Source organism: Gymnodraco acuticeps, unplaced genomic scaffold, assembly GCF_902827175.1.
Source record: "Gymnodraco acuticeps unplaced genomic scaffold, fGymAcu1.1, whole genome shotgun sequence".
Taxonomy (NCBI): Eukaryota; Metazoa; Chordata; class Actinopteri; order Perciformes; family Bathydraconidae; genus Gymnodraco; species Gymnodraco acuticeps.
Window position 1 is genome coordinate 2,778,390 of NW_022989768.1, and position 21,100 is coordinate 2,799,489.

General features: G+C 39.3%; 4 protein-coding genes across 7 annotated transcripts; 1 reads left to right on the forward strand and 3 right to left on the reverse strand.

Annotated features, from left to right (window-relative positions):
- Positions 1-166: 166 nt before the first annotated feature.
- LOC117548179 (LIM and senescent cell antigen-like-containing domain protein 1) lies at positions 167-6,333 on the reverse strand. Of its 3 annotated transcripts, none has more exons than XM_034219262.1 (10): positions 6,142-6,333; positions 4,865-5,021; positions 4,685-4,751; positions 3,930-4,050; positions 3,577-3,726; positions 3,314-3,464; positions 2,397-2,489; positions 2,261-2,309; positions 2,084-2,159; positions 167-1,015 (listed from the first exon to the last, which is right to left on the reverse strand). In XM_034219262.1, exons 1-10 carry the CDS (start codon positions 6,168-6,170, stop codon positions 901-903), a joined length of 1,008 nt encoding a protein of 335 aa, XP_034075153.1. In that variant the 5' UTR covers positions 6,171-6,333; the 3' UTR covers positions 167-900. The 3 variants fall into 3 exon arrangements, with proteins under 3 accessions (XP_034075153.1, XP_034075142.1, XP_034075162.1); XM_034219251.1 differs by lacking the exon at positions 6,142-6,333 and adding an exon at positions 5,139-6,131; XM_034219271.1 differs by lacking the exon at positions 167-1,015 and adding an exon at positions 1,046-1,909.
- A 6,486-nt stretch (positions 6,334-12,819) lies between these two features.
- Positions 12,820-14,328, reverse strand: txnl4b (thioredoxin-like 4B). The gene is made up of 3 exons (XM_034219286.1): positions 14,143-14,328; positions 13,903-14,054; positions 12,820-13,238 (listed from the first exon to the last, which is right to left on the reverse strand). Exons 1-3 carry the CDS (start codon positions 14,272-14,274, stop codon positions 13,073-13,075), a joined length of 450 nt encoding a protein of 149 aa, XP_034075177.1. The 5' UTR covers positions 14,275-14,328; the 3' UTR covers positions 12,820-13,072.
- Positions 14,329-14,555: 227 nt separating this feature from the next.
- On the forward strand, positions 14,556-16,580 carry trmt10c (tRNA methyltransferase 10C, mitochondrial RNase P subunit). The gene has a single exon (XM_034219326.1). It carries the CDS (start codon positions 14,776-14,778, stop codon positions 16,279-16,281), a length of 1,506 nt encoding a protein of 501 aa, XP_034075217.1. The 5' UTR covers positions 14,556-14,775; the 3' UTR covers positions 16,282-16,580.
- Positions 16,574-20,821, reverse strand: blzf1 (basic leucine zipper nuclear factor 1). 2 transcript variants are annotated; one of them, XM_034219334.1, is made up of 7 exons: positions 20,689-20,821; positions 20,268-20,351; positions 19,321-19,775; positions 19,005-19,204; positions 18,714-18,842; positions 17,889-18,114; positions 16,574-17,804 (listed from the first exon to the last, which is right to left on the reverse strand). In XM_034219334.1, exons 2-7 carry the CDS (start codon positions 20,284-20,286, stop codon positions 17,622-17,624), a joined length of 1,212 nt encoding a protein of 403 aa, XP_034075225.1. In that variant the 5' UTR covers positions 20,287-20,351; positions 20,689-20,821; the 3' UTR covers positions 16,574-17,621. The 2 variants fall into 2 exon arrangements, with proteins under 2 accessions (XP_034075225.1, XP_034075233.1); XM_034219342.1 differs by lacking the exon at positions 20,689-20,821 and having other exon boundaries at positions 20,268-20,672.
- Between the last annotated feature and the right edge of the window lie 279 nt (positions 20,822-21,100).

A 21,100-nucleotide genomic window follows, 5' to 3' on the forward strand; every position in this document is an offset into this window, starting at 1 on the left:
TTTAAAAAAGATTTGAATTATTACTAATGTCTGAACTAATATTTTCTTCCCACTCACTGTTGATGTTTCAAAACATTGGGATTAAGGAGCTGTGAAACAACACAGAGCAATTATTCCAGTCAAAGCTGAGAAGACAGGTGGATAGAAAAGGGACAAAAGGCACCAGTTCATCACCAATTCATATTTATTTTATTTATTTCCAGTGGATTCATTAACACTTAAAGTTTAGTATATGAGCCTAGCTCCGGGGAAAGGCTCTTTCTTGAAACACTTTGTTCATCTTTATAAGAGGATACATCGTTATAACATCCTAATGAATACAGTGGTTGTGTTGTAATCATTCATACTGAGGTAAAAAAGATCAAAGGTTAAAAGGCTAGTACAATTTGGCTTTCAAATGATACTTTGTCTAATTAAAATTGATATAATAAGGCATCACAATAACTGCAGGTAACTCACATGTAACCGTAATTCGCATTTTAAGACACAGTTCATATATTCAAGGCACACGTGTAAATCATTATAATGTCAATCAAAACTTTGTTTTCAAATTCAAGATCATTTGAGACATAGCAGTTGGTAATCATGCTCATGGTTAAGTCAAATGAGCTAGAGCACCACATGTCTGTTCTAGAAGAGAACAAGTAATTTGGACAATTTAGGAATGTTACATAAAAACATTTGCATATAGAAGAAACAAAAGCTAACAAAAAGATTGCTAACAGGCACCTTCATAACAACACCACAGTGATATATATTTCCTTTTTAAATGGATCCCAGATTGTTAATACTGGTGTACCTTTATAAGACCGGGTCCTTGCGCTGTCATGCAGCAGTTCTCCTGGATATTCTACCATCTCAGGCGTAGTCGTAGCGTTGCAGGCTGTTGAGCGAAGCAGATTACTTGTGTCCCAACGACTCGGCGAGCTTCTTCAGCCTTTTCTTCAGCTCCAGAGGAAACTTCTCATAACACTTTTTACACACAGGCTTCATGTCAAACTCAACAAATTTGTTCCTGCGAAGAAAGAAAAGAAAGACACCGTGAACACTAAATATGTAAACCAATGACTCGTCTCTGGCCCTTATTTACCTTTTTGATTTCCCTCGCAGCTGCGTTATCTTTCTCTTAATATTATCATCACTGCAGCTTTACATTTATTGCACAAATAAACTCCACACTTTTAGGGAGCAACACTAAACAACACTTTCGTGCAGCAATTCATTATCTCACTCAAATAAAAACATGAAACTTGATGGAAGTATGGCTGAAACAACTAGTCGGTTAAGCGATTAGTCTATCTACAGATCAGATTTACAAACACTTAGGTCGAGTAAATAAGACAGAAATACGGCGACTGAGAGCTCAGCACACAGAAACTTAAAAAACACATGCAAATAGCCAAAATGCAAGCAAATGCAGAAGATATTTGGAATATTTGTTGGGATTTAGGACATTAATTGAAAAAAACAAGATCTTTAAAGACGGAATTTTGGACTCTGAAAATGTATAATAATTAGATTTTTTTTTCTTTTTCGTTTTATATGTATTAAACTATTTAAAGAGAATCTTAACCAGATAAATCAAGATGAACCAGATAAATCATATATATATATTCTTAAGCCTCAATTGTGTTTTATAAAACACATGCCACATATCATACATGACATCTAGCCATGCAGCCAGGCAAGAAACAGCACAGAATAACAGAGGAAGAGATGGAGGAAGCACCAACCAACGGACGGAGTTGTGAGTTGTAAAGAATCATAACTCTACACACAGACAGCCGGTCTTTTCTTGTGCTCTTTGGCATCACGCTCACGGCGAGCCAGGCGGCGCTTCAGCTCCTCGGGCATGCGCTCATAGCAGTGCTTACACACCGGCTTCAGGTCAATTTCAACAAACTTATCTCTGAGTAACCAAGAAGTGAAGTGAAGCATGTTAGAGGAGAAATTGGAAGAAAAGGGGGGAAGATTTGTAGTAGTGTTAAAACGAGAGTAGGGGTTAAATGTTAGAGAAAATCTGGTAGTATTATACACAATAAGTTAGTAAACAAAGAGGCTATTGATGAGCCACATCACTTACTTGAGAGTGAGTTTTGTGTTGCAGGTGGAGCATGAGAAACAGCTGACACACCAGGCCTTGTTGAGAGCAGACACCACTGAGAAGAAAAAAGGAACATATGAACATTCAACTCAACATTTTATGTAAATTACGAAATACGCTTATTCTAAATGTGAGCTTGCTTATATTGATACTCACCATCGCCTTCAATCACACGGTTGCAGTGATAGCACACATCGCCAAAGAGCTGGATTACAGAGAAACAAGGAGAGTGGGTTTCTGTACAACATTATGATGTCCGTCATGTCCTCCAAAGTGCACTCGTGTTCCTTACCTGGTTATAATGAGTCTCACAGTACGCCAACCCCTTCCTCTCATAATGCCGATGACCGAGGAAAGGCTTCTCACACTTGGCACACACGAAATGCTGTAAACAAAAACAAATGTTGCTGAGGGAGAGGGGGAAAACGTCTAATGAAGGCAGGAGAAACTGACTAGAGGAGCAGTTGCCAAAACAACATGAATAATACATGAGCCTCATATGAATATGTTTTTCTGTAAGTTATAGACTTGACCTATTGGGAAATATTTCTGTTGTATCCTGAAGTGTTGCCAAAAACGAATTCATTATTAAATTGAGTGCCATTCGCTGATGATAGTCTGTGGAACAGTATAACATTCAGCAACCTCGACACATTAACACTCAACATATTCTGCCTCAGGAGAATGTATCTCTTTAAAAAGTGCTCACATTTCTCCTACTGCCTATAATTATCTCATTAACAATGTTTTGGTACAAAAGTAATTTTTTTTAATTGATTATGCATAGGTAATTTTACTGAATGTAAAGTTCATCTGAGTGAAGTCTAAACATCAACCACATCATCTACATACACATCTGTGTATCAACCACAGAAAGGGGCAAGCATTACATGTTGTCACTATTATCAACCAAAGTCAGAAGTCTTACTGACCATACTCCATTTAGTCAAACTTTTAATGTGCAGAAGAATTTAACAGAAACACTTCCATTACCAAATGGCATTCATTTTGTTATAATCTTAATTAGATGTAATGGCCCCTATTGTGTACCTCTGTCTGGGTTCGACACATTAAGGTGGCAATTCAATTTACTTTAGCAGGATGAGCAAACTCCTAATGTAATCCCATCGAAACAACAAACAACAACATCGTATTGATTACTTTGAAACACACACAATTGTTATGTCGTATTGAGTGTGTTATACAAACCTCCACATGCCACTGCTTCCCCATAGCGTTGACAACACGGCCCTCGATGGGTCTCCTACAGGCACCACAGATTGGGACACCCATCTTGTCGTGGCAGGGCAAACAGTAGAGCTCTCCCTTCAGCTCCCTGGCTTCGACTGTCAATTCCTTCCTGTGTGCACACAAATATTAAAACACATTAAAGGTCATTGTTATGTGGTTATATATTCTGGAGAGTGTACCGTGTTATGCGCTTAATAATAGTTTAGCTTGGGAAGACTGACCCACAATTGCTGCAGTTGAAGTGGTCTGGGTGATAGGGGTCGTTCTTAAAGATCAGCGGCTGCTCTTCAATGATGGCGTGGCACTTCTGGCAGATGTACTTGCCCAGGCCCCGAGCTTTCTCGCGGTTATGGCACGGGCGACAAAGGTGCCTGAGGTAAATGAAGGAGGACAAAATGTTAGGTGTGTCAAGAAAGTATAATCAGTATAACATAACGGTTCAACATACTCTGCCACAGCTCCTTAAAAGTTCAATACTTCAATACAAATTGCGAGTCAGCAGGTTGAGGTGTGTGTAACCTGCCTGATTCACAGGCACTGTTATATAAAGAATGGAATAAGATAAGACACGTACCTGCCAGCATTTTTGACAAACCCCACGTCTGCAAGCACAGCCTGGCAAATGTCACAGCAGAAGCAGTCTGGGTGCCAACTATTGTTCATGGCCTTAATGACACGACCAATGATGAACTCGCCTGAGGGAAACCATAAGTGAGAGAGCAATTTGAGTCCAAGTTTGACTTTTTCAACATTTATTGAAAATGAATGACATTTTCTAGGTAGTGTACAGTAGTTCATAATGAGCTCCATTTTGGAGTCCTGCAGTTTCTACAATGCTCTGCAGTGTTTTTATCGGGTTCTCAGAGTGACACTTTGATTTTAAATGCATTTTAATTGTCCATTTACATTAATTACAGCATGTTTGTCTCTCCCTGGACACAGTCCACTAGTATTTAAATTAAGCTTACAGAGCACTAAAATGCATCATGGGTAATCTAAACACAAGTGGGAAGTTCTAAATAAAAGTATGATTAGACTTAAAGATCAGTGAGGAATGATGGGATCTGAACTCTCTAACAAGGTCAGGGATGCTAACATGGAAATATGTACCGTACTGCAGTGCACCAAAAAAGAAAGAGGTGCAAGGAACTCTGTACAATACACAACATCTTCACTTCAGGCACAAGAGATGTATTCTAGTACCATGTAAAGCCCTATTACATCTGAATACAATAGACTTTATTATTTACACAAAATGTGGGATTCGCACACCCCCACAAACACTAAATATGGGCATGCCTTAAATGAATGAGGGCCTATAACACTCACCACATTGGTGACAGCAAGGCGCAAAGAGCATCTGGAAGTCATGTTCACAATATTTTCTTCCTTCAAACTGTGAAAAGAAAAATATTGAAATCCCTTAACTCAAGAGAAACACAGGAGGAGTATGTTTTATCATTGTGTTGATTTGTGAAATGATTTACAATGTTTATTTGAGTGCACTACCTCATAGAAAAGTCCTTCAGGGAACTGCTGAAAACACTGGGCACACACAAAGCACTGCTCGTGGTACAGCTCTCCATTACTATTCACAATCTTCTCAGTGGCAGCAAAGCCGCTCTTACAGCGCTCACAGGCCGCACTGGCCAGGGCATTAGCAATGCTGTTGCATGAGACAAGAAAATACATATTAATACATTACGTCCCCAGAGTCCCCCGTGAACTGTTGGGCTGACAAATAACTGGGATGCAAGGCGGACCAATGTTTATCATTTCTCACATATCTCCTACAACTGTTGAGCTTGTTTCAGCAGCTGTCACCATGGAGAGTGGAAAATAATTTGTGAATCAGTTGGGGAACTCACTACTCACAGTCCCGCCAGGCCAGAGCCTAATTTGGTAAAGGAGTAGAGGTACTGAAACAGAGCTGACAGACGATGGGCAGCCTTTCCTCCACACACACACACAATTACTAATAAATAGACCAACAACAACACTCTGATTTTGTGTTTTCAATTCACAGTTGAATGCTATGCCACATCTTACAACTTTCTCAGAGTAGTTTGGTAATTACCGAAACTATTTAAGTCAAGTTGTAAAATTAAAGTACAGTAGCTCCCGAGCCAAGGTATTGAATGTTAGTTTCTGTAATTTCTAAATATAGTCATTAAAAACGTAATAATAATAATTATAAACTGTAGTTGTACATAACCTTTGAACACATAGGGATTAACATGGTTAAAACGAGAATACAACAACACTTTAAAGTAAACAAAACAAAAACAATAGTAATGTAAAAACAGAGGCAAAAACACGAACAAGATAAGATGATAGCAATGGAATAATTTGCTATATTTTAGTAACTTTAAATCAACAATTGTCAGACCGAATTGTCTTATTATTCAGACCTGAAAAGTCAGACCTTTCTGATCAGGGACGGTGAGTGCTAATAATTCCCATCATGTTGAAAAACATTAAAACGCTAGCTAGCATGCTAATCTTAAAGTTAGCTCCAATCAGGGGAGGAACCCTACCACACAGTTATTTTTGCCTAATATTATTTAATAAACTATAACGCATCATTATGTCAGAAATGAAACAACTTTCAAGCTGTAACCCTGAATCGAAATGATAAATTAATAATAACATATGTGTTGTCGCTTAAAAAGAGGTGAGCTAACTTTACCCCAATGGTTATGTTGGCAGCTAGTTTGCTAGGTAAAGCTAGCGGTTGTGTAGGTCTGCTACAAGCTAACGTTAGCCAAGCTAATGAAAGATCTTACCTGCCCGTCATCCCAGCAACACCAAGCATCACCTCTCAGCACGACAGTCTTAGGAAGGTAGCTCAAAAACTGACATGTGTTTGTGTGTGCCTATTCCTTTCACTGAGTTGTTAAAAGTTTTCAAGTGAAAGCAGGATGGTGTAGAGCCGTGTCTTCCCCTCCTAGCAGAGAACTGTAGCTTCTGGACACACACTGGGGGAGTGTCCAGAGGTGGGAGAAGTACAGAGTGTATGAATACTAAAAGTCCTGCATTCAAAAGGTTACTCAAGTAAAAGAACAAACGTATTTGCATCAAAATATACTTGAAGTAGGCTACCAAAAGTAAAAGTACTTCTTATGCAAATTGACCCATTTCTGAATCATATATTTCTGAAATGGAACAATTTGCATAATATGTACTTTATACAAATGATAACTAGCTACACCATCACCCACCAAAATCACTTCCTCTGTTGCAGTGCTTCCAAATTCACTTCACCCTTTGAACATGTTCAAATACAAACATAATAATGACAGCAACATTTATTTTGAAGAAATATGCTTTTCTGAGACCAACCTTTGTTTCTCTCTTTTAAGCCAGTAAATAGTAAATAGCCAGTAATACAATTCTGCGGTAGCGGTTCGGCTTTCGGATGGCTTACAATAATGATGATTTGACTTAGGTAATGTAAAATTCAAAATGAATTTGAGCATAGCTGAAGACAAAATATACACACAGATGGAATGTTGAACTATGGGCCCCAATTAGAGAGAGAGAGAGAGAGAGAGAGAGAGAGAGAGAGAGAGAGAGAGAGAGAGAGAGAGAGAGAGAGAGAGAGAGAGAGAGAGAGAGATAGAGAGAGAGAGAGAGAGAGAGAGAGAGAGAGAGAGAGAGAGAGAGAGAGAGGACCAAATGTGTATTGGATCAATATTTTTACTTGAAATTGTACCGTTTGTTATTATCACTATTTTCTTTTTATTTTCTCTGATAAAAGATGACACAGAAATTCAACATTAAAGCTCCTTCTTCTTCTTCTTCTTCTTCTTCTTCTTCTTCTTCTTCTTCTTCTTCTTCTTCTTCTTCTTCTTCTTCTTCTTCTTCTTTCTTCTTCTTTTTTCTTCTTCTTCTTCTTCTTCTTTCTCTTCTTCTTCTTTCTTCTTCTTCTTCTTCTTCTTCTTCTTCTTCTTCTTCTTCTTCTTCTCTCTTCTTTCTTCTTCTTCTTCTTTCTTCTTTCTTCTTCTTCTCTGTCTTCTTCTTCTTTCTTCTTCTTCTTCTTCTTCTTCTTCTTCTTCTTCTTCTTCTTTCTTCTTGGTCTTCTTCTGTGCCTTCTTGTCTTTACTTCTTAATTCGTTCTTCTTCTTCTTCTTCGTCTTCTCTCTCCTCCTCAACTCCTCCTTCCTGGGAAGACTTCGTTCCAGCTCAGTTGGATGTTGTCATCCACTTCTTGGTCCCGTAGGTTATTTTTCATCTGAGTGACAAAACTCCTCATCGTTATCATTCACTGTGTGTACTGTGTGCATGTATGCGTGACAATTAACGAGGGTTTCATCCTCCGATTCTATCTTTTTATGTGACATGCACAACTCAAAAATCTCCATCCCTTTTTTTTGGCTCCATAAGATGTTGATATTTATAATGTAAATAGGAATATGGGCCAGGCAAGGAGAAACATGGCTAGTGCACATTACACACACAAATATTTTCAAAACAGTTACTGTCTTGAGTTGTGTCCATATCAAATCTGCTTTATTTTTCTAAATAAGATGCAGTGACTCAGAAACATAAGACATCAAATAGAGGCATGGTGATGATGAAAGGAGGCAGAAAGACACGTGGAGGCCAACAAACCTGTTTATGTCATCGGGGTTCTTGCATCCATTATGTCTGCAACCCAAATTCTTCAACACCTCCCAGTGGATATCACCCAGCCCGTAGCGATGATCAGGAAGCAGTACCTCCTCCATGATGGATAGCTGTGCTGGTCTTTCACCATTCATCTACAAAACTCCATAATTGGACTGCAGGACACCTTGCTCTCTCCCAAGCCAATGCGTGCAGCGTTGGGAAAAGCAGATGATCTCCTTGTCCAGGGGTCCTGTCCTGTTGAAGCACAGCCAGGTGACCACAACATGACCCAGCATCTTTACTGATGCATCAGCCAAAGTACAGATGCGTAGATTTATTTAGAGATAGAGAAAACATTAATTAAGAGACTACAAATCTACACAGCCTGGCTGAGAAAAAATGTATTCGGACAATGTTGTTCTAACTCCCTGTAGCTTTTGGCCTAGATACCTTTATTGTCTTATTATAACAATTAGGAGGGATTTATTAATTGGTGTTTTGCCCTAAAATGTCTATAATTCTATATCAATGTCATGTCACCTCCTATCTACATTTATGTCATCCAGTCACTTCTGCCCAATTAACTCATTGACTGCTAATAAATGTGTTTTATTCCAACATTCCCTCTCAAATGTGGCCTCCTGTTACTAACAAGATCCCAAGGGAAAGTGCTTGCCGTTCCAGGGATGTAAAACGTTTTGCACCAATGCAATGTCTGCTATAATTGTCCTTGATAAATCATATTCCCAACAATAATTAGTCATTCATGATGAATCATTATTAATCATAGTCTCCTTAATAGCTATCACTTCTTCCATTTGTCAGTACTTGCATGTGAAACATGTTAAGGGATATAAATGAAACAGAAACACTTATTTCACATCAGCTCTAGTGATCAAAAGTCCGCAAAGCACCTCCAGATTTAGACACATGAATTAAAAACATACTTCAAATGTGAAGCCATACCACTTTGTTTATTATTTGTCTTCCAAGATTGACCGTCCCAAGAAATTAGGGTAGATATCCCTATAACAGATGTCAGTTTGGTTTCATTTAGTTTCTAATAGCCCAACACCCATTCATTGGTAACTTATTGGTTCATTAAAAAGAAAGGCTTTATGAGGCCCCACTTTTTAAAGTACTATCCATTAAGAAGGCCTGAAATGTTAATGTTTAGTGTTGTAAATGTCTTGACTTTTATTTTTATTTTATGTTAGCTTTTCTGAAGTTTATTGTCACATTTTGATCAGGTCGGTTGCTGATCACACAATGCGGCGCGCCAGGCCTGGTGTGTGTGTGTGTGTGTGGTGTGTGGTGTGTGTGTGTGTGTGTGTGTGTGTGTGTGTGTGTGTGTGTGTGTGTGTGTGTGTGTGTGTGTGTGTGTGTGTGTGTGTGTGTGTGTGTGTGTGTGTGTGTGTGTGTGTGTGTGTGTGTGTGTGTGTGTGTGTGTGTGTATGTGTGTGTGTGTGTGTGTGTGTGTGGTGTGTGTGTGTGTGATCAGTGCTTTGCTACACGATGTCCTCGTACATGATGTGTAAGGTCAGAGAAGCTCATGTGAGCACTTGGCCACAATAATAAGGCAAATGTTGGTCAAACTAAAATTATAACTTACAAAATGTAATGTATAAATTGTGTCAGCAGGTCACTGTTAAGATAAGAAAGTGGCTAAGCTTGCCTGCAAATAAAGATGGTAAATTAAATAATAATTTGGCTGAGGCTTACCTTGGGCAGACACATGATGCTGGGCCTGGCTGTGGAGATGTCTTTAACTCAAACTGAACATTCAGAAGAATTCACTTAACTGCACTTTCTTTTTTACCAGAATCAGAATACCTTTATTAGTCCCACAGAGGGGAAATGTGCATCACTGGGGGGTATCACTTTACCCCCCATCTCCTCCTCATCATTAGTTCATACCTTGAAGCTGACATACTGCAGGTGGTTGCCATGCTTTTTTATTCTCTGTTGGATGAAGTCTGCGTCTGTGGCCTTCAGGTATAGGAGCTGGCTGTTCAACTTTAACTCAAAGCAGCACCACAGCGCCAGAAGAATAAAAGATGTCAAGCCCCAGCACACCATTACTAACACCAAGAATAAATAATAAAAATATGAAAATAAATCTAATTTAAGGGATCCAACTGACAAATTCAAAACTGACTTAACAAAGGACAAGCACTGTTCATATTATCAGAATATCTTTATACCAATATAAATGTTTCTCAATTTTCAAACAGCTAACATCAGCAGCAATTCTAACCTCAACTGAATAATGTAAGTATTTACCATGATTAACATAGCCATACTTTATTCATATTAAGCAATATTTACCACAATAGGACTTTTACATTAATGTAGCCTGAGGGAAGTGGCCTTCACCACAGCATAAGTGTGAGGAATAAAGTAGTTGTTGTTTGTGCGTTTATGCCTGATTCCTTTTTAGAGTCAAGCTGTGGAAACAAGCTGTGTCTGTCTGCTGCTTGTGCTGAGCATAAAGTGTTCAACAGGGAATTACAGCTTTTGTGTCGAAAACAACTTTATGAAAGCAGTGGGACTTGTAAGATTGAATGCAAACATTACAATTGTGGGCTAAAAGGCAAAACAATGATTTGCATATTGCTATTGAGGGAAGCTGCAAAATCATGTAACATTTTCTGTATGTTCGTCACCGGGTTCACATTGCAGCGTTTTCATTTGATTGTTGTCATAAAAAAAACATTACCTGTAGCTGTTTTGGCAATGATTAAAACTATACAAAACCCAAAGTTATAATTACTTTAGAAGCGTAAGCACCGTCCAGCAGAGGCAGTGGGGGAGATGTGGAGCAGGACCTCCTGAGGCAGAGACCCCCAGTGTCTGCCTTCATCCTGAGTAAACAGAGGAGATGTTAACGTGTGTTTTGTTTGTTCCTTTCGGGACTCTTCGTGGTCTGTGTTTTGTTTTGATGTGAAGCTTAATTTCTGCCTCATGTTGTTATTGTATTCATGTTTCTGTGGTCTTCATTTGAACTTTTGTTCTTTCTTGTGAAGCACTTTGTGAATTTGATTTCTGTGAAAGGTGCTATACTAAATAAATGTATCATTATTATTATGTATTAACAAAATCCAGATGAATGGGCATTTCACTCAAGAAACTCTTGAAAGGCAGTGCTATTTAAATGTTATAAATGTTCTCCAATTGATCCTATTATTCACAAGCTTGCAGTCCATGTCTTGTAGGCTGATGAATTGTGACTTATATTGAATATATATATTTGAAATTATTCATGGTTGTAGCACTTCAATTACTATCATTACCCGTTAATAATTCATATGAATTATGTATGAATCAATTTCTTAACACATAACATATTCAAAATAATGAAATTAATTAAATGCACAATGATGTGAAAAAGAGTCAATCACATTTGTGAAGCTGCTATCAATAATTATTGTTTTTGAAGGATTTCTTTATTACAAATTAACAGATTTTACAGATTCTTTATATTATCAAGACTAAGTATTCACTTGTTTGCCCCAAAGGGTTGTAGGATGAAAAACCCCCTTTTTAAAGGGGACTACGTTGCAGTACCTATTCATATTAAGCACTTATTAATCATATAATATTCTTGTGTGACACACAATTCATCAACATGAACATTCCCCAAAATAATTCAGATTTCGGATTCCTCACCAATGATGGCTGAAAGCCAAACCGCTCCACAACTCTGCTTCAGTAAATTGCCTGTCCATTTGTATTTTATTTTTTTATTGACCGCTTATGTTATATCCTTAAAGTTGTACTACTGCCATCTTCTGGAGTTAATGCCTACATTGAAGGGAAGTGTTACTGAAAGTAGTATATGGTGAAATGGGAATTGTTCAACTTGAAACAACAGGGAGTACAAACGTATATGTGGCTGTTTTCACAAGGATCGCAGCATTCTTGTATAGTACTGATGTTTCTGTTTGATACTCTCCCTTTTTTGACATTTGCTTTTGTTGCAACTAGGGCTGGGCACCTTTTGCCCAAATGCTTGAATATCAATATGTAGGGTTGGTCATTAACGCATTCACAAAATATGTACACAATGAGGAGTCATCAGTAATGTAAATATAATAACCAAGGTGGAAAGGCAAGTAATAGAACAGCTAGAACAATATAGTACATTTAAAAAAGACAGTGATTTTAACCAGGAGAAAACCAGTTACGATATTCAAAATCTAACATGATATTAAGTCACACATAATTTAAAGATAATTATATTTATATATATATATATATATATATAGTTGATTTGAACACCAAATACTGTATATTACTTAAGGATTGTATACTATCCTTGTACTGTGTAGCACCTGAATAGGAATGATTTTTGTTTTAAACTGCTTGATAAATATAAGCAGCTGATCACTTTCACCTTTATCACTCAAATGTTTCCAGTATTTAGACTTAGAAAGATCCCTTTAAACTCAATCAAATATATAGTGCAATATCCTCTTGAAAGAAAAAGTAGATATTTTCTAAATTAAGGGTGCAAGATTAAATAATGAAGACGTTTATTCTAAAAACTGAGCACATTCATTGGAAAAAATAATTGCATAATTTCTGCTGTTTTACATGGGAAACATCAAGATAATATGATTCATGAGGGCTAACAGACATCTATAATGCATTTCCTTCCTCAGAAAACATTTAGAAAATTGTGTAAAACATTCATTTTAGATCCGTATTAAGCCTGCTGTCTCTTTATTTATTTTCCCAATGTGCCTTCACTTGAGTGTCAATGTTACCTGTAGATCAGGATAATATTGTGAAACCATTGGCTAGAATGTGTGCCCCGATGCGTGCATGAGAGACAAGGAAACTGGGACCGATAAGAAAATATATATTTAGTTTTATATTGTAAACAGTAGTCAAAAACTCAACAAGGAACATTTAAACACAGCAAAAGGACAAGGAGTAAACAGCAGTGTATTTTGGAAATCCAATTCTATATGAAAATGAACATCAGACGCTTTATCATCGAACTTCCATTCAGAAAAGCCATTCAGTACATCAGTCAGACGTGGTCAAAGCCACTCAGTGAAATCTGTTTGAGGATAAGGCCACGAGGTGGAGGTGTTGATTTTAAATCCCATGGTAAAGGAGATCAAATTTGGGAATATTTTGAGGATCTATGGGACTCTGGACAATCATCTTCCCACGCATGGCTCCTCTGTAAATGACCTCTATCAGATCCATGAAATCGTGTTTGGTCTTGAAGCTGCCAATAAACTTGGTGTGATCTGGGGAGCTGAAAGAGAACATAAAGTCAAACGTACTCTTTTCATTTACAATGAATGGCATCTGTTGTAGCTAAGGTATATATATATATATATATATATATATATATATATATATATATATATATATGCAAAATCTGGCTTCTCAAAGTAAATATTCGCTACTTGTATTTAGTTTCATAGTTTGAGCTATGGACTTTTGCCTCCCGGGACCTGTAAAGCACTTTTATTTACAAAACTAAAACATGACGGTACATATTAAGTTAAGATAAGGCTCTGTGCATTTGTTGGGCGATTATATTTGTTGATGTTATGGAATTTTCCTAAATGTATGCAGTATGTTTTTTCTATGGTTGTATTTGTAAATGTGTCAATGACTATACATGCATTTGAGCATGTGTAAAAGGTAAATACAATTTGTTGGCAATCAATCATGCAGGCTATAGATATATTTATATATTTTTTGTATTTATTCTGCATCTAATGTTTCAGTGTTTAACTGAGAGCACGAATGCTAAACTCAAAGTATAACTTTTACACAATCCCTCATTATGAAACATTAAGCATATTAGTTGATGAAAATCCTGAATTATAGCCCCATCTTGAATCTTTCTGAGAAGAAGAATCGTACGTCTTCAGATAATTATAACCTAATAGTTCCCTTCTTTCACTTACCCATAATCCACTTTCATGTGCTGTCCGTTGAAAAAGAAAACAGTGGAGGGGATGTAACTGATGTCAAAGTATCTTGTGTAGATAGGCACTTTATCCACATCCACGATGTAGACGGACGCCATGTTACTCAGGTCATGGGCAGTTTTTGACAGCTAGGATGGTAAGAAATTGACAAATTAGAAAAAACAATCATGACACCAACACATAGCACCCGTTTAAAAATAAAGTTATCTTGTTTACAATCTCGTCAATATGGAGGCAAATCGAGTCCTCATCTCTGCCGAACCTCAGTACTACGACTTTTTCTGCTACCCCTTTAATAACTTCATCAATGTCTTTTTTGCAAGTTAATTTAGGCAAAAACAAACTCATTTTCAAGGCTTAAAGGCTAGCTATCCCTGCTCTGCCGAAAAGAGGAAATTACGTCATTGTTACTGTACGACTCGGAAATAAATCCGACTAGAAATAGCATAGAAATTACGTTAGATATTTGTTATTGTATTATCATTTATATCAACCTTTCCTAAATAATTAAAATAAAGTAAAAATCGTATTAATTGGAAGATCTTGTTTTGGCCCAGCTATGTCAACGTTAAAGATAAGACGAGCTAAGTCGTGCGTTCATGTCATGTGGTGGCGTTTCACTACGACACAGTAGAGTGTGACACCGTCTATACAACGTGACCTTCTCTTGATGTTTGAGAACCACTAACGCTGCGACATACGTTTGGGAATATTAAAGAGTCAAGATGCAGATTTGGCTTTCATTTGTATGAAAGTGGAAATCACAGGGTTCCGCTTTTCAAACACGTTTTTGTTCCGTGAAGACACAGCGTCTGTATTTCTTGGTTTCGGTACTTTTGACAGAGCGCGATGTTGCGGCTCTTTGCTAACCGGGGTTTTTATGAACTCTGTAAAGCAAGTCATTTTGCGGCAGCGTGTGTGACAAAGAGGCAAGTCACACGTTTCCTCCCAGTCAGCAGCACCTCTCATCCCCGGCTACACATCCCTGCTCGCCCCTTCAATACTGGGATCCCGGGGAGGAAAGACGCCCTCCAGACAAAAGAAGATATTCCCGAGGACACAAAGACACTAGATCTGGATAAATGGAAATCTGTAATGAGAGCCCAAGCATCAGAAGAAAAACAAGTCAGTGATAAAGAGGAAGCATGTGATGATAATGACGATCTGACAGAACCAGGTGTAGATTCAAAGGATAATTCACTGGAGGAATCTCGGGATCTCGTTGCTATGTGGCGCCAGGCAGGCAAGCTTGTACCTGAAGAGATGACGGATGAAGAGGTCCGGGCCCTTGCAGAACTTACCACCAAGTCCTCCAGGAGGAAGTACCTCAGGCACCTGTCCATCAAAGAGGGCCACAAAAAGTTTCGTAAGGAGAAGCAAGAGAAGAAGAAGGCAGAGAGGGAAGTCACAAGGGAGGAACTATTGCCAAAAGAAGATGTTGAGCTTGGAAACCAATTGTTCCTCAAGTTATGGGACCGCACCATAGACAAGCACACGGCCTGGAGGAGCGTCCAGGCCATGAGGTTCGGTCAGCCACTGGTGTTTGACATGAGCTATGCGTCCGCGATGGCCAGGCGGGAGTTGGAGAACACAGTGCATCAGCTGATGGAGGTTGAATCTTGGAACCGGCGTGACACTGAACCCTACAACCTCCACTTGTGCAACCTACAGGCAGACGGGACCTATCAAAAGGAGCTGCTCAAACAATATGGTGCAGATGTCTGGGATCGCATGCTCATCAACAGTTCTGACAAACATTACATTGATCTGTTTCCCCGTGAACAACTCGTATACCTTACTGCAGACTCCCCCAATATTCTCCGCACATTTGACCACTCAAAGGTCTACATCATTGGAGCTCTGGTGGACCGGTCCAGCCAGCCAGGCTTGTCTTTGGCCAATGCCAAGCGTCTGAATCTGGCCACAGCTCGTCTACCACTGGATCAGTACCTTCACTGGCAGATAGGAGCCAAAAATCTAACTCTGGACCAGATGATGCGCATCATGCTCTCAATTAAGGAGACGGGGAAATGGGAGGAGGCGTTGAAGTTCGTACCTAAGAGGAAGTTTGATGGCTTCCATCATGAACGGACACAGCAAGAGATTCCCCAAAACAGAGTAAAGGGAAATTATAGACCAAGAGAGGATGGTGAAAAGCCGTTTAGGTCTGGTGAGAGGACATTTCACAATGAGGGCCAAAGTCTTTACAAGACCCATAAAGAGTCTGGATTCAGTGGTAGTGACAGAGAGAAGATCTCCCAACCATCTGCAACAAGTGTACGAACATCATTTGAAAGCAACATTGAGGGAAGAAGAAATGATGGCAAAGGAAAGGTGTGGTGGAATGATGAGTGAATTCAAACTTGGGATAATAATGATAGATACATGCGCTGTCTGAGGAAATGTAAAGCATAGACAATTGGTGATTAAAGAGTTGTAATATGTAGTCATTTGTTCTTACAGAATGCATGTTTTACTGATTTCTGATGTAAACAAGACATTTAAAGAGGTGCAAACATCTTTGGTCTTTATTTTGATCTGATGGAAAATGAAAAAGATGTATAAATGTTTTCTGGTATTGTTTTCACTGTAAAGTATACACTATCAATGCAAACTGTTCAATACAAATGAAATAAACCATAGTATGTCAAAAAGGCATGTGCAGTTTATTACTATCATTCATTTCATAGTGTATTCCAAAGCAACAGCAAACGTCAGTTTTTAAATGATGCATTACAAAATGAATCACTTAATGCCATGATTCATGAAAACACTAACAATCATTTAAAAAGTTGTTGGAATTTCTTAAGATTTTATTTTTCTCTTTTAAACTCTGCAAATAAGTGGACTCGCGTGTATGTGCAATACGTCTATTGTAGTACCGTCAATCAATTTCCAAAGGATTTTATATATATTCAAAGGCCTTTGCAACATGCATTATACAAAACATATAATAGCGTGTCATAATGCAAAATTAGGGCCGCCCCCTGCAGTGTAAGAGGCATCAGCACCTATTCTTTTTTCATTTGAAAAAGGTACAAATGTTTGACTTCAATTAGCTCATTTACGGTTTGTTAGCTTGCCCAAGGGTGTTTCCACAACAGGATGTCTTGTTTGCTCTATTGCACATTGACTATATACAATAATGGATAAATACAATTTAAAACATAGTAGTATAATGTTCAAGTGTGGATAAGCAGACACCCTAACAGCGTCTGTTCACCATGTAACACTGACTCCTCTTGACCTCACATCCCAGCAATAAATACAACTCAATAGTTTAAACCAGGATGCTTGGCTCTGAAATGCATTCATCCTCACTTTCACATCATGATCCCTGGAAAAACATTCAAGTTGAGGAGAGCAACAAAACAGCAGGTTGTTTACAAACAAAGCTGATATGGGTAGAAGGACTGATACTGATAGAGAGAAAGGTAACCTCTGGTGCTGAATAAAGTCACTCAATACATGTCCTCCAGATTACAGTCCTGTTAAGATCTGTCATTTGAAATTAACGTTGTCCCATTGGGATGTGTTGCCGTATCCCGATGTCCTCTACAGCACCAGAATGTCTCGTTGTCCTCTACAGCACCAGAATGTCTCGTTGTCCTCTACAGCACCAGAATGTCTCGTTGTCCTCTACAGCACCAGAATGTCTCGTTGTCCTCTACAGCACCAGAATGTCTCGTTGTCCTCTACAGCACCAGAATGTCTCCAGTGCAACGCTCGCAGCAGTTAAAGGTAATATTCTCATAGCGAGTGTAGGGGTGAAACCTGCCGATGCTCTTCTTATTGCTCAGAAAGCCAGAGGAAGTGTCACAAAGCGGGGGGTCAGCATTGTTTTCTGTACAGGAAATTGGATCTAAACTCTTCAGCACCTAAAATACAAAACAGAAAATGTTTTGAGCACTGGACAAATGTTAGATCATTGTAATTTTTGTAGAAGGATGTGGAATTTGTACCTTCTCGGCCATCTTCTCAGCCGGAGTGCTGCAGAGCTGCTCAGCGGCTGCACTGCTGCTGCTGGTGGTTGTTGTGGTGGTGGTGTTGCCTAGCAGGTGGGAGTTGATGGCGTCTGCTAGCTTGTGATTGGCTGCTGACAGCTCTCCTGTGCTGAGGGGCTGTGCACTGGGGTAGTATGTCTGCTGACGTCCCCACTGCAGAGACACGAGGAGCTGCTCCAGAGATCTGACCACAGGAAAGCAACACAAATATTTCAGGAGGTGCACAAAGACTTAAAGGGTCTTTCAATCTGTTTTCAGTTGTGCCTGATCGGCAGCCTAGGTTGATGTACAAACCATCAGTGGCTAAGCTGTGCACTTTGAACCTTATCTGTAAAAGATTATTGTAATGTTTAACGGCTATCTATAAATGTTTTATGCTATGGCTCATCCATTCTTATGCAGTGAGATCAATTGTACATGCAGGATCCTTGCTTTGTTAAAAGTTACTTTGGAGTACATGGCTAATCAAAAAGAACTATACCCATGTCCAAAAAGCAAAAACGATGCGTGTCTATATACAGCTAGTAGAGCCAACTCTTGCACAAATGCACCAAAGAGTGGACACCTAAAACTAAAAGTGCTTACAATCTTTAAGTAAAATCCTTAAGTGGAGCTAGAACTTTATTTAATCTTTATCTGTTGGGTGGATTAAAGGTCACAATAGAGCAACGTCGAATTGAAAAGAGTTCAAGCATTAGTCTTTATCTAATCTCCATCTGTATTGCAAACTATTATTATCAAATATGTACTTCATTTTGTGGTTAAAGGTATACTGTATGTTACCTGTGAGTGAGCACCATGTTTCTGGAGAAGTCTTCTCTCTCCATCAGCAGGTCCTGAATGGCTCCTTGTGCTTCTCTGTTCTGTCTCTGCAGAGTGGCTCTGGCATTCGTCAGCTCATCGGCCATGACTCTGAAGTGACAACAAGTGTTTATTCACCATGATAACGGTAGTGCTGTGAAGAACAATCTTTTTTTTAATCGTATTTGTTAAAAAAAAATGATGACAAAGGATGAAATGTTGTTTTTTCCAACCATTTAAATGTGTCACAATTATTTGGTCTGTTATTCATACCTGCTAGCCAGGAACTTGCTCCTCCAAACGTCACACTGGATGCTCATTCGCTCCAGCTGCTCTGCGGTGTGTGCATGACATCGCCCCAGAGCCTCGTTCTCCAGGATCAGCTGGTTCTTCTCCCGCGACAGACGCTCAAAGTGGTACTGTAGGTCATCACCGACCGATGCAACCAGCAGTTTCTTCAGCTCACGGTTCACCTAGCACACGGAATGAAAGAGGTTAACCAAATTCATCTTACAACTAAATGGAAAAAAGGCCTTTATTTTCACCTGAAGGAAAAACCAAACAGTATCTGCTTCCTGAGGGGTCTCACTTCTGTCTGCACTCGGAGCTGATTGGAGAGGCCTTCCTTGTCCTGCAGTAGCCGTCGTTCAGAGTTCTGCAGCTTCTCCATCTGTTTTCTCCAGTCATCCACAAGAGGCCGCAGGGGAGAGCCCTGCTCTTCAGCCTGTTGCCACGCCTCCCCTTTGCCCTCGGCAGGTTTTGTTCGGATGCACCGGCTAATAGCTGCACGCGGGACGATGATCCTCACAGCCTCCACCTCTGTGCAGGCCTCTCGACTCACTTTGCCCAGGTGGAGCACTCCGAGAGGCTCAGGGGGAGCAGGACGGGTAGCTTTTGGGCTGTGCTTAGGGTTAGATGCCTTCAGGAGGGGAACAGCAGATGGACCAGGTGGTAGTGTATCTGTGATAACCTCGAGGATAGTGGTTAGCGCTTTTTCCGTTTCCATGCCATCGCCAGCGCTTCGAATAGGCCCTCTGGCAGAGCCTGCAATAAAGGAGAAAAGAGTTTACACCTTAACCTTTACTGTGTACTAAGATAACATCAGAAGCAAACCACTTTAAAAGCAGGTGTGAAGAATCTAATAAAACACAATTTGTATTGCACAATGTAACATTTAGGTGTCAAAAGACGCTAAGGAATAGCCTCCACTACCCTCACCAGCAGCATGTTGGAGTGCTGAAACTTTTTTTTTTTACCCACTAAAATGTGAAAAAGCACTAAAGTCCTATTCAAAAATGTGTATCCCTCTTGTGCAGTTTAGTTAAACAATGCTGCATATATTGGGTCACATGACAAGAAACTGCCCCATTTTCATAGCAATATTCATATACATTAGAAGAAAAACGACAAGACTCATACAAACAAGAGGTGTGTCCCAGTTGTTCAGTGTAATACAATTCTGAACCGAAATCTCCGTATGTTGAAACCGACAACACAGGTATGATATGCAAAACTTGAACAAAAAAACAAACATACCTCTCACAGCAGCAGTCATGGTGGTGGCGGTTTTAATCAGGAACAAAAGTAGGTAGTTCAGATGAAACCAGGTGACTCCTCGTCCTGTGACAATAGACAAAGGAGTATGTAATTTGGTTTTTGTAGCCTTCCGTGTTTGTGAAAGCTATCAAAGAAGTTCGCTATCTAAAAGGTCAGAGTCAACACATGGATGTATCATTTAAAGCTGAGACACTGATAACGTTAGATAACGTTAGATAACAGCAGCTTGTCTGGCTGGTAAGCTAACGTGCTTGCTAACGAAGCAGTTAACGGGAAGTTAAACAAACAGTAACGTAGCCGCTTTTTGATAAGCTGCCGGTTTGCTACCCAGACAGACACTTTCCACTAGCTCCATTTGGTATAAGATTTGATGATAAGGGAGCATTTATAGATAGCATACCGAGTTACAATGGGTCCACCGTCCTCGATTAATTTACCGTAGGCACCCCGAAAGCTGTTTATTTTTGCCGTCACCGGACACAGTTGGCCGCTGAATAGTGAGAAGGGTAAATTTGCCCTAGAATATGTATTCCAGGCCACACTTCCTGCCAAGACACCCCTCCTTTTTTGCAAACTAAAGCCTCAACGGGTTACCTGTTCAAAACTGTTCACAGATGAGTACCCCAAGTTATTATTGTAACCTGCATTTTCACAATATGTTCAACATGGACAAGTTATTGAAACAGCAGAATTTGACAAAAAACCCTGACAAGTTACACTCAGGAAATGAATACCCATGTAGTTCGTCCCGTACCCATCACGCAAGACTGATCTGCAGTCAGTTTGTATGTTGTTGTATCGGAAGTCTTATT

What these genes read in the sequence shown, in the direction of transcription:
- txnl4b (XM_034219286.1), bottom strand. Translation starts at nt 14,274, where the DNA reads ATGAGTTTGTTTTTGCCTAAATTAACTTGCAAAAAAGACATTGATGAA. An exon ending in GCCTCCATATTGACGAGATT is followed by an intron (nt 14,055 to 14,142) that starts GTAAACAAGATA and finishes TTACCATCCTAG; the next exon opens with CTGTCAAAAACTGCCCATGA. An exon ending in CACATGAAAGTGGATTATGG is followed by an intron (nt 13,239 to 13,902) that starts GTAAGTGAAAGA and finishes GTTCTCTTTCAG; the next exon opens with CTCCCCAGATCACACCAAGT.
- LOC117548179 (XM_034219271.1), bottom strand. Translation starts at nt 6,170, where the DNA reads ATGCTTGGTGTTGCTGGGATGACGGGCAG. An exon ending in CTGAAGGACTTTTCTATGAG is followed by an intron (nt 4,752 to 4,864) that starts GTAGTGCACTCA and finishes TTCTTTTCACAG; the next exon opens with TTTGAAGGAAGAAAATATTG. An exon ending in CCGTGTGATTGAAGGCGATG is followed by an intron (nt 2,160 to 2,260) that starts GTGAGTATCAAT and finishes TTTTCTTCTCAG; the next exon opens with TGGTGTCTGCTCTCAACAAG.
- blzf1 (XM_034219334.1), bottom strand. An exon ending in AGCTCCGAGTGCAGACAGAA is followed by an intron (nt 19,205 to 19,320) that starts GTGAGACCCCTC and finishes TCCGTGTGCTAG; the next exon opens with GTGAACCGTGAGCTGAAGAA. An exon ending in CTGAGAAGATGGCCGAGAAG is followed by an intron (nt 17,805 to 17,888) that starts GTACAAATTCCA and finishes TTTGTATTTTAG; the next exon opens with GTGCTGAAGAGTTTAGATCC.
- trmt10c (XM_034219326.1), top strand. Translation starts at nt 14,776, where the DNA reads ATGTTGCGGCTCTTTGCTAACCGGGGTTTTTATGAACTCTGTAAAGCA.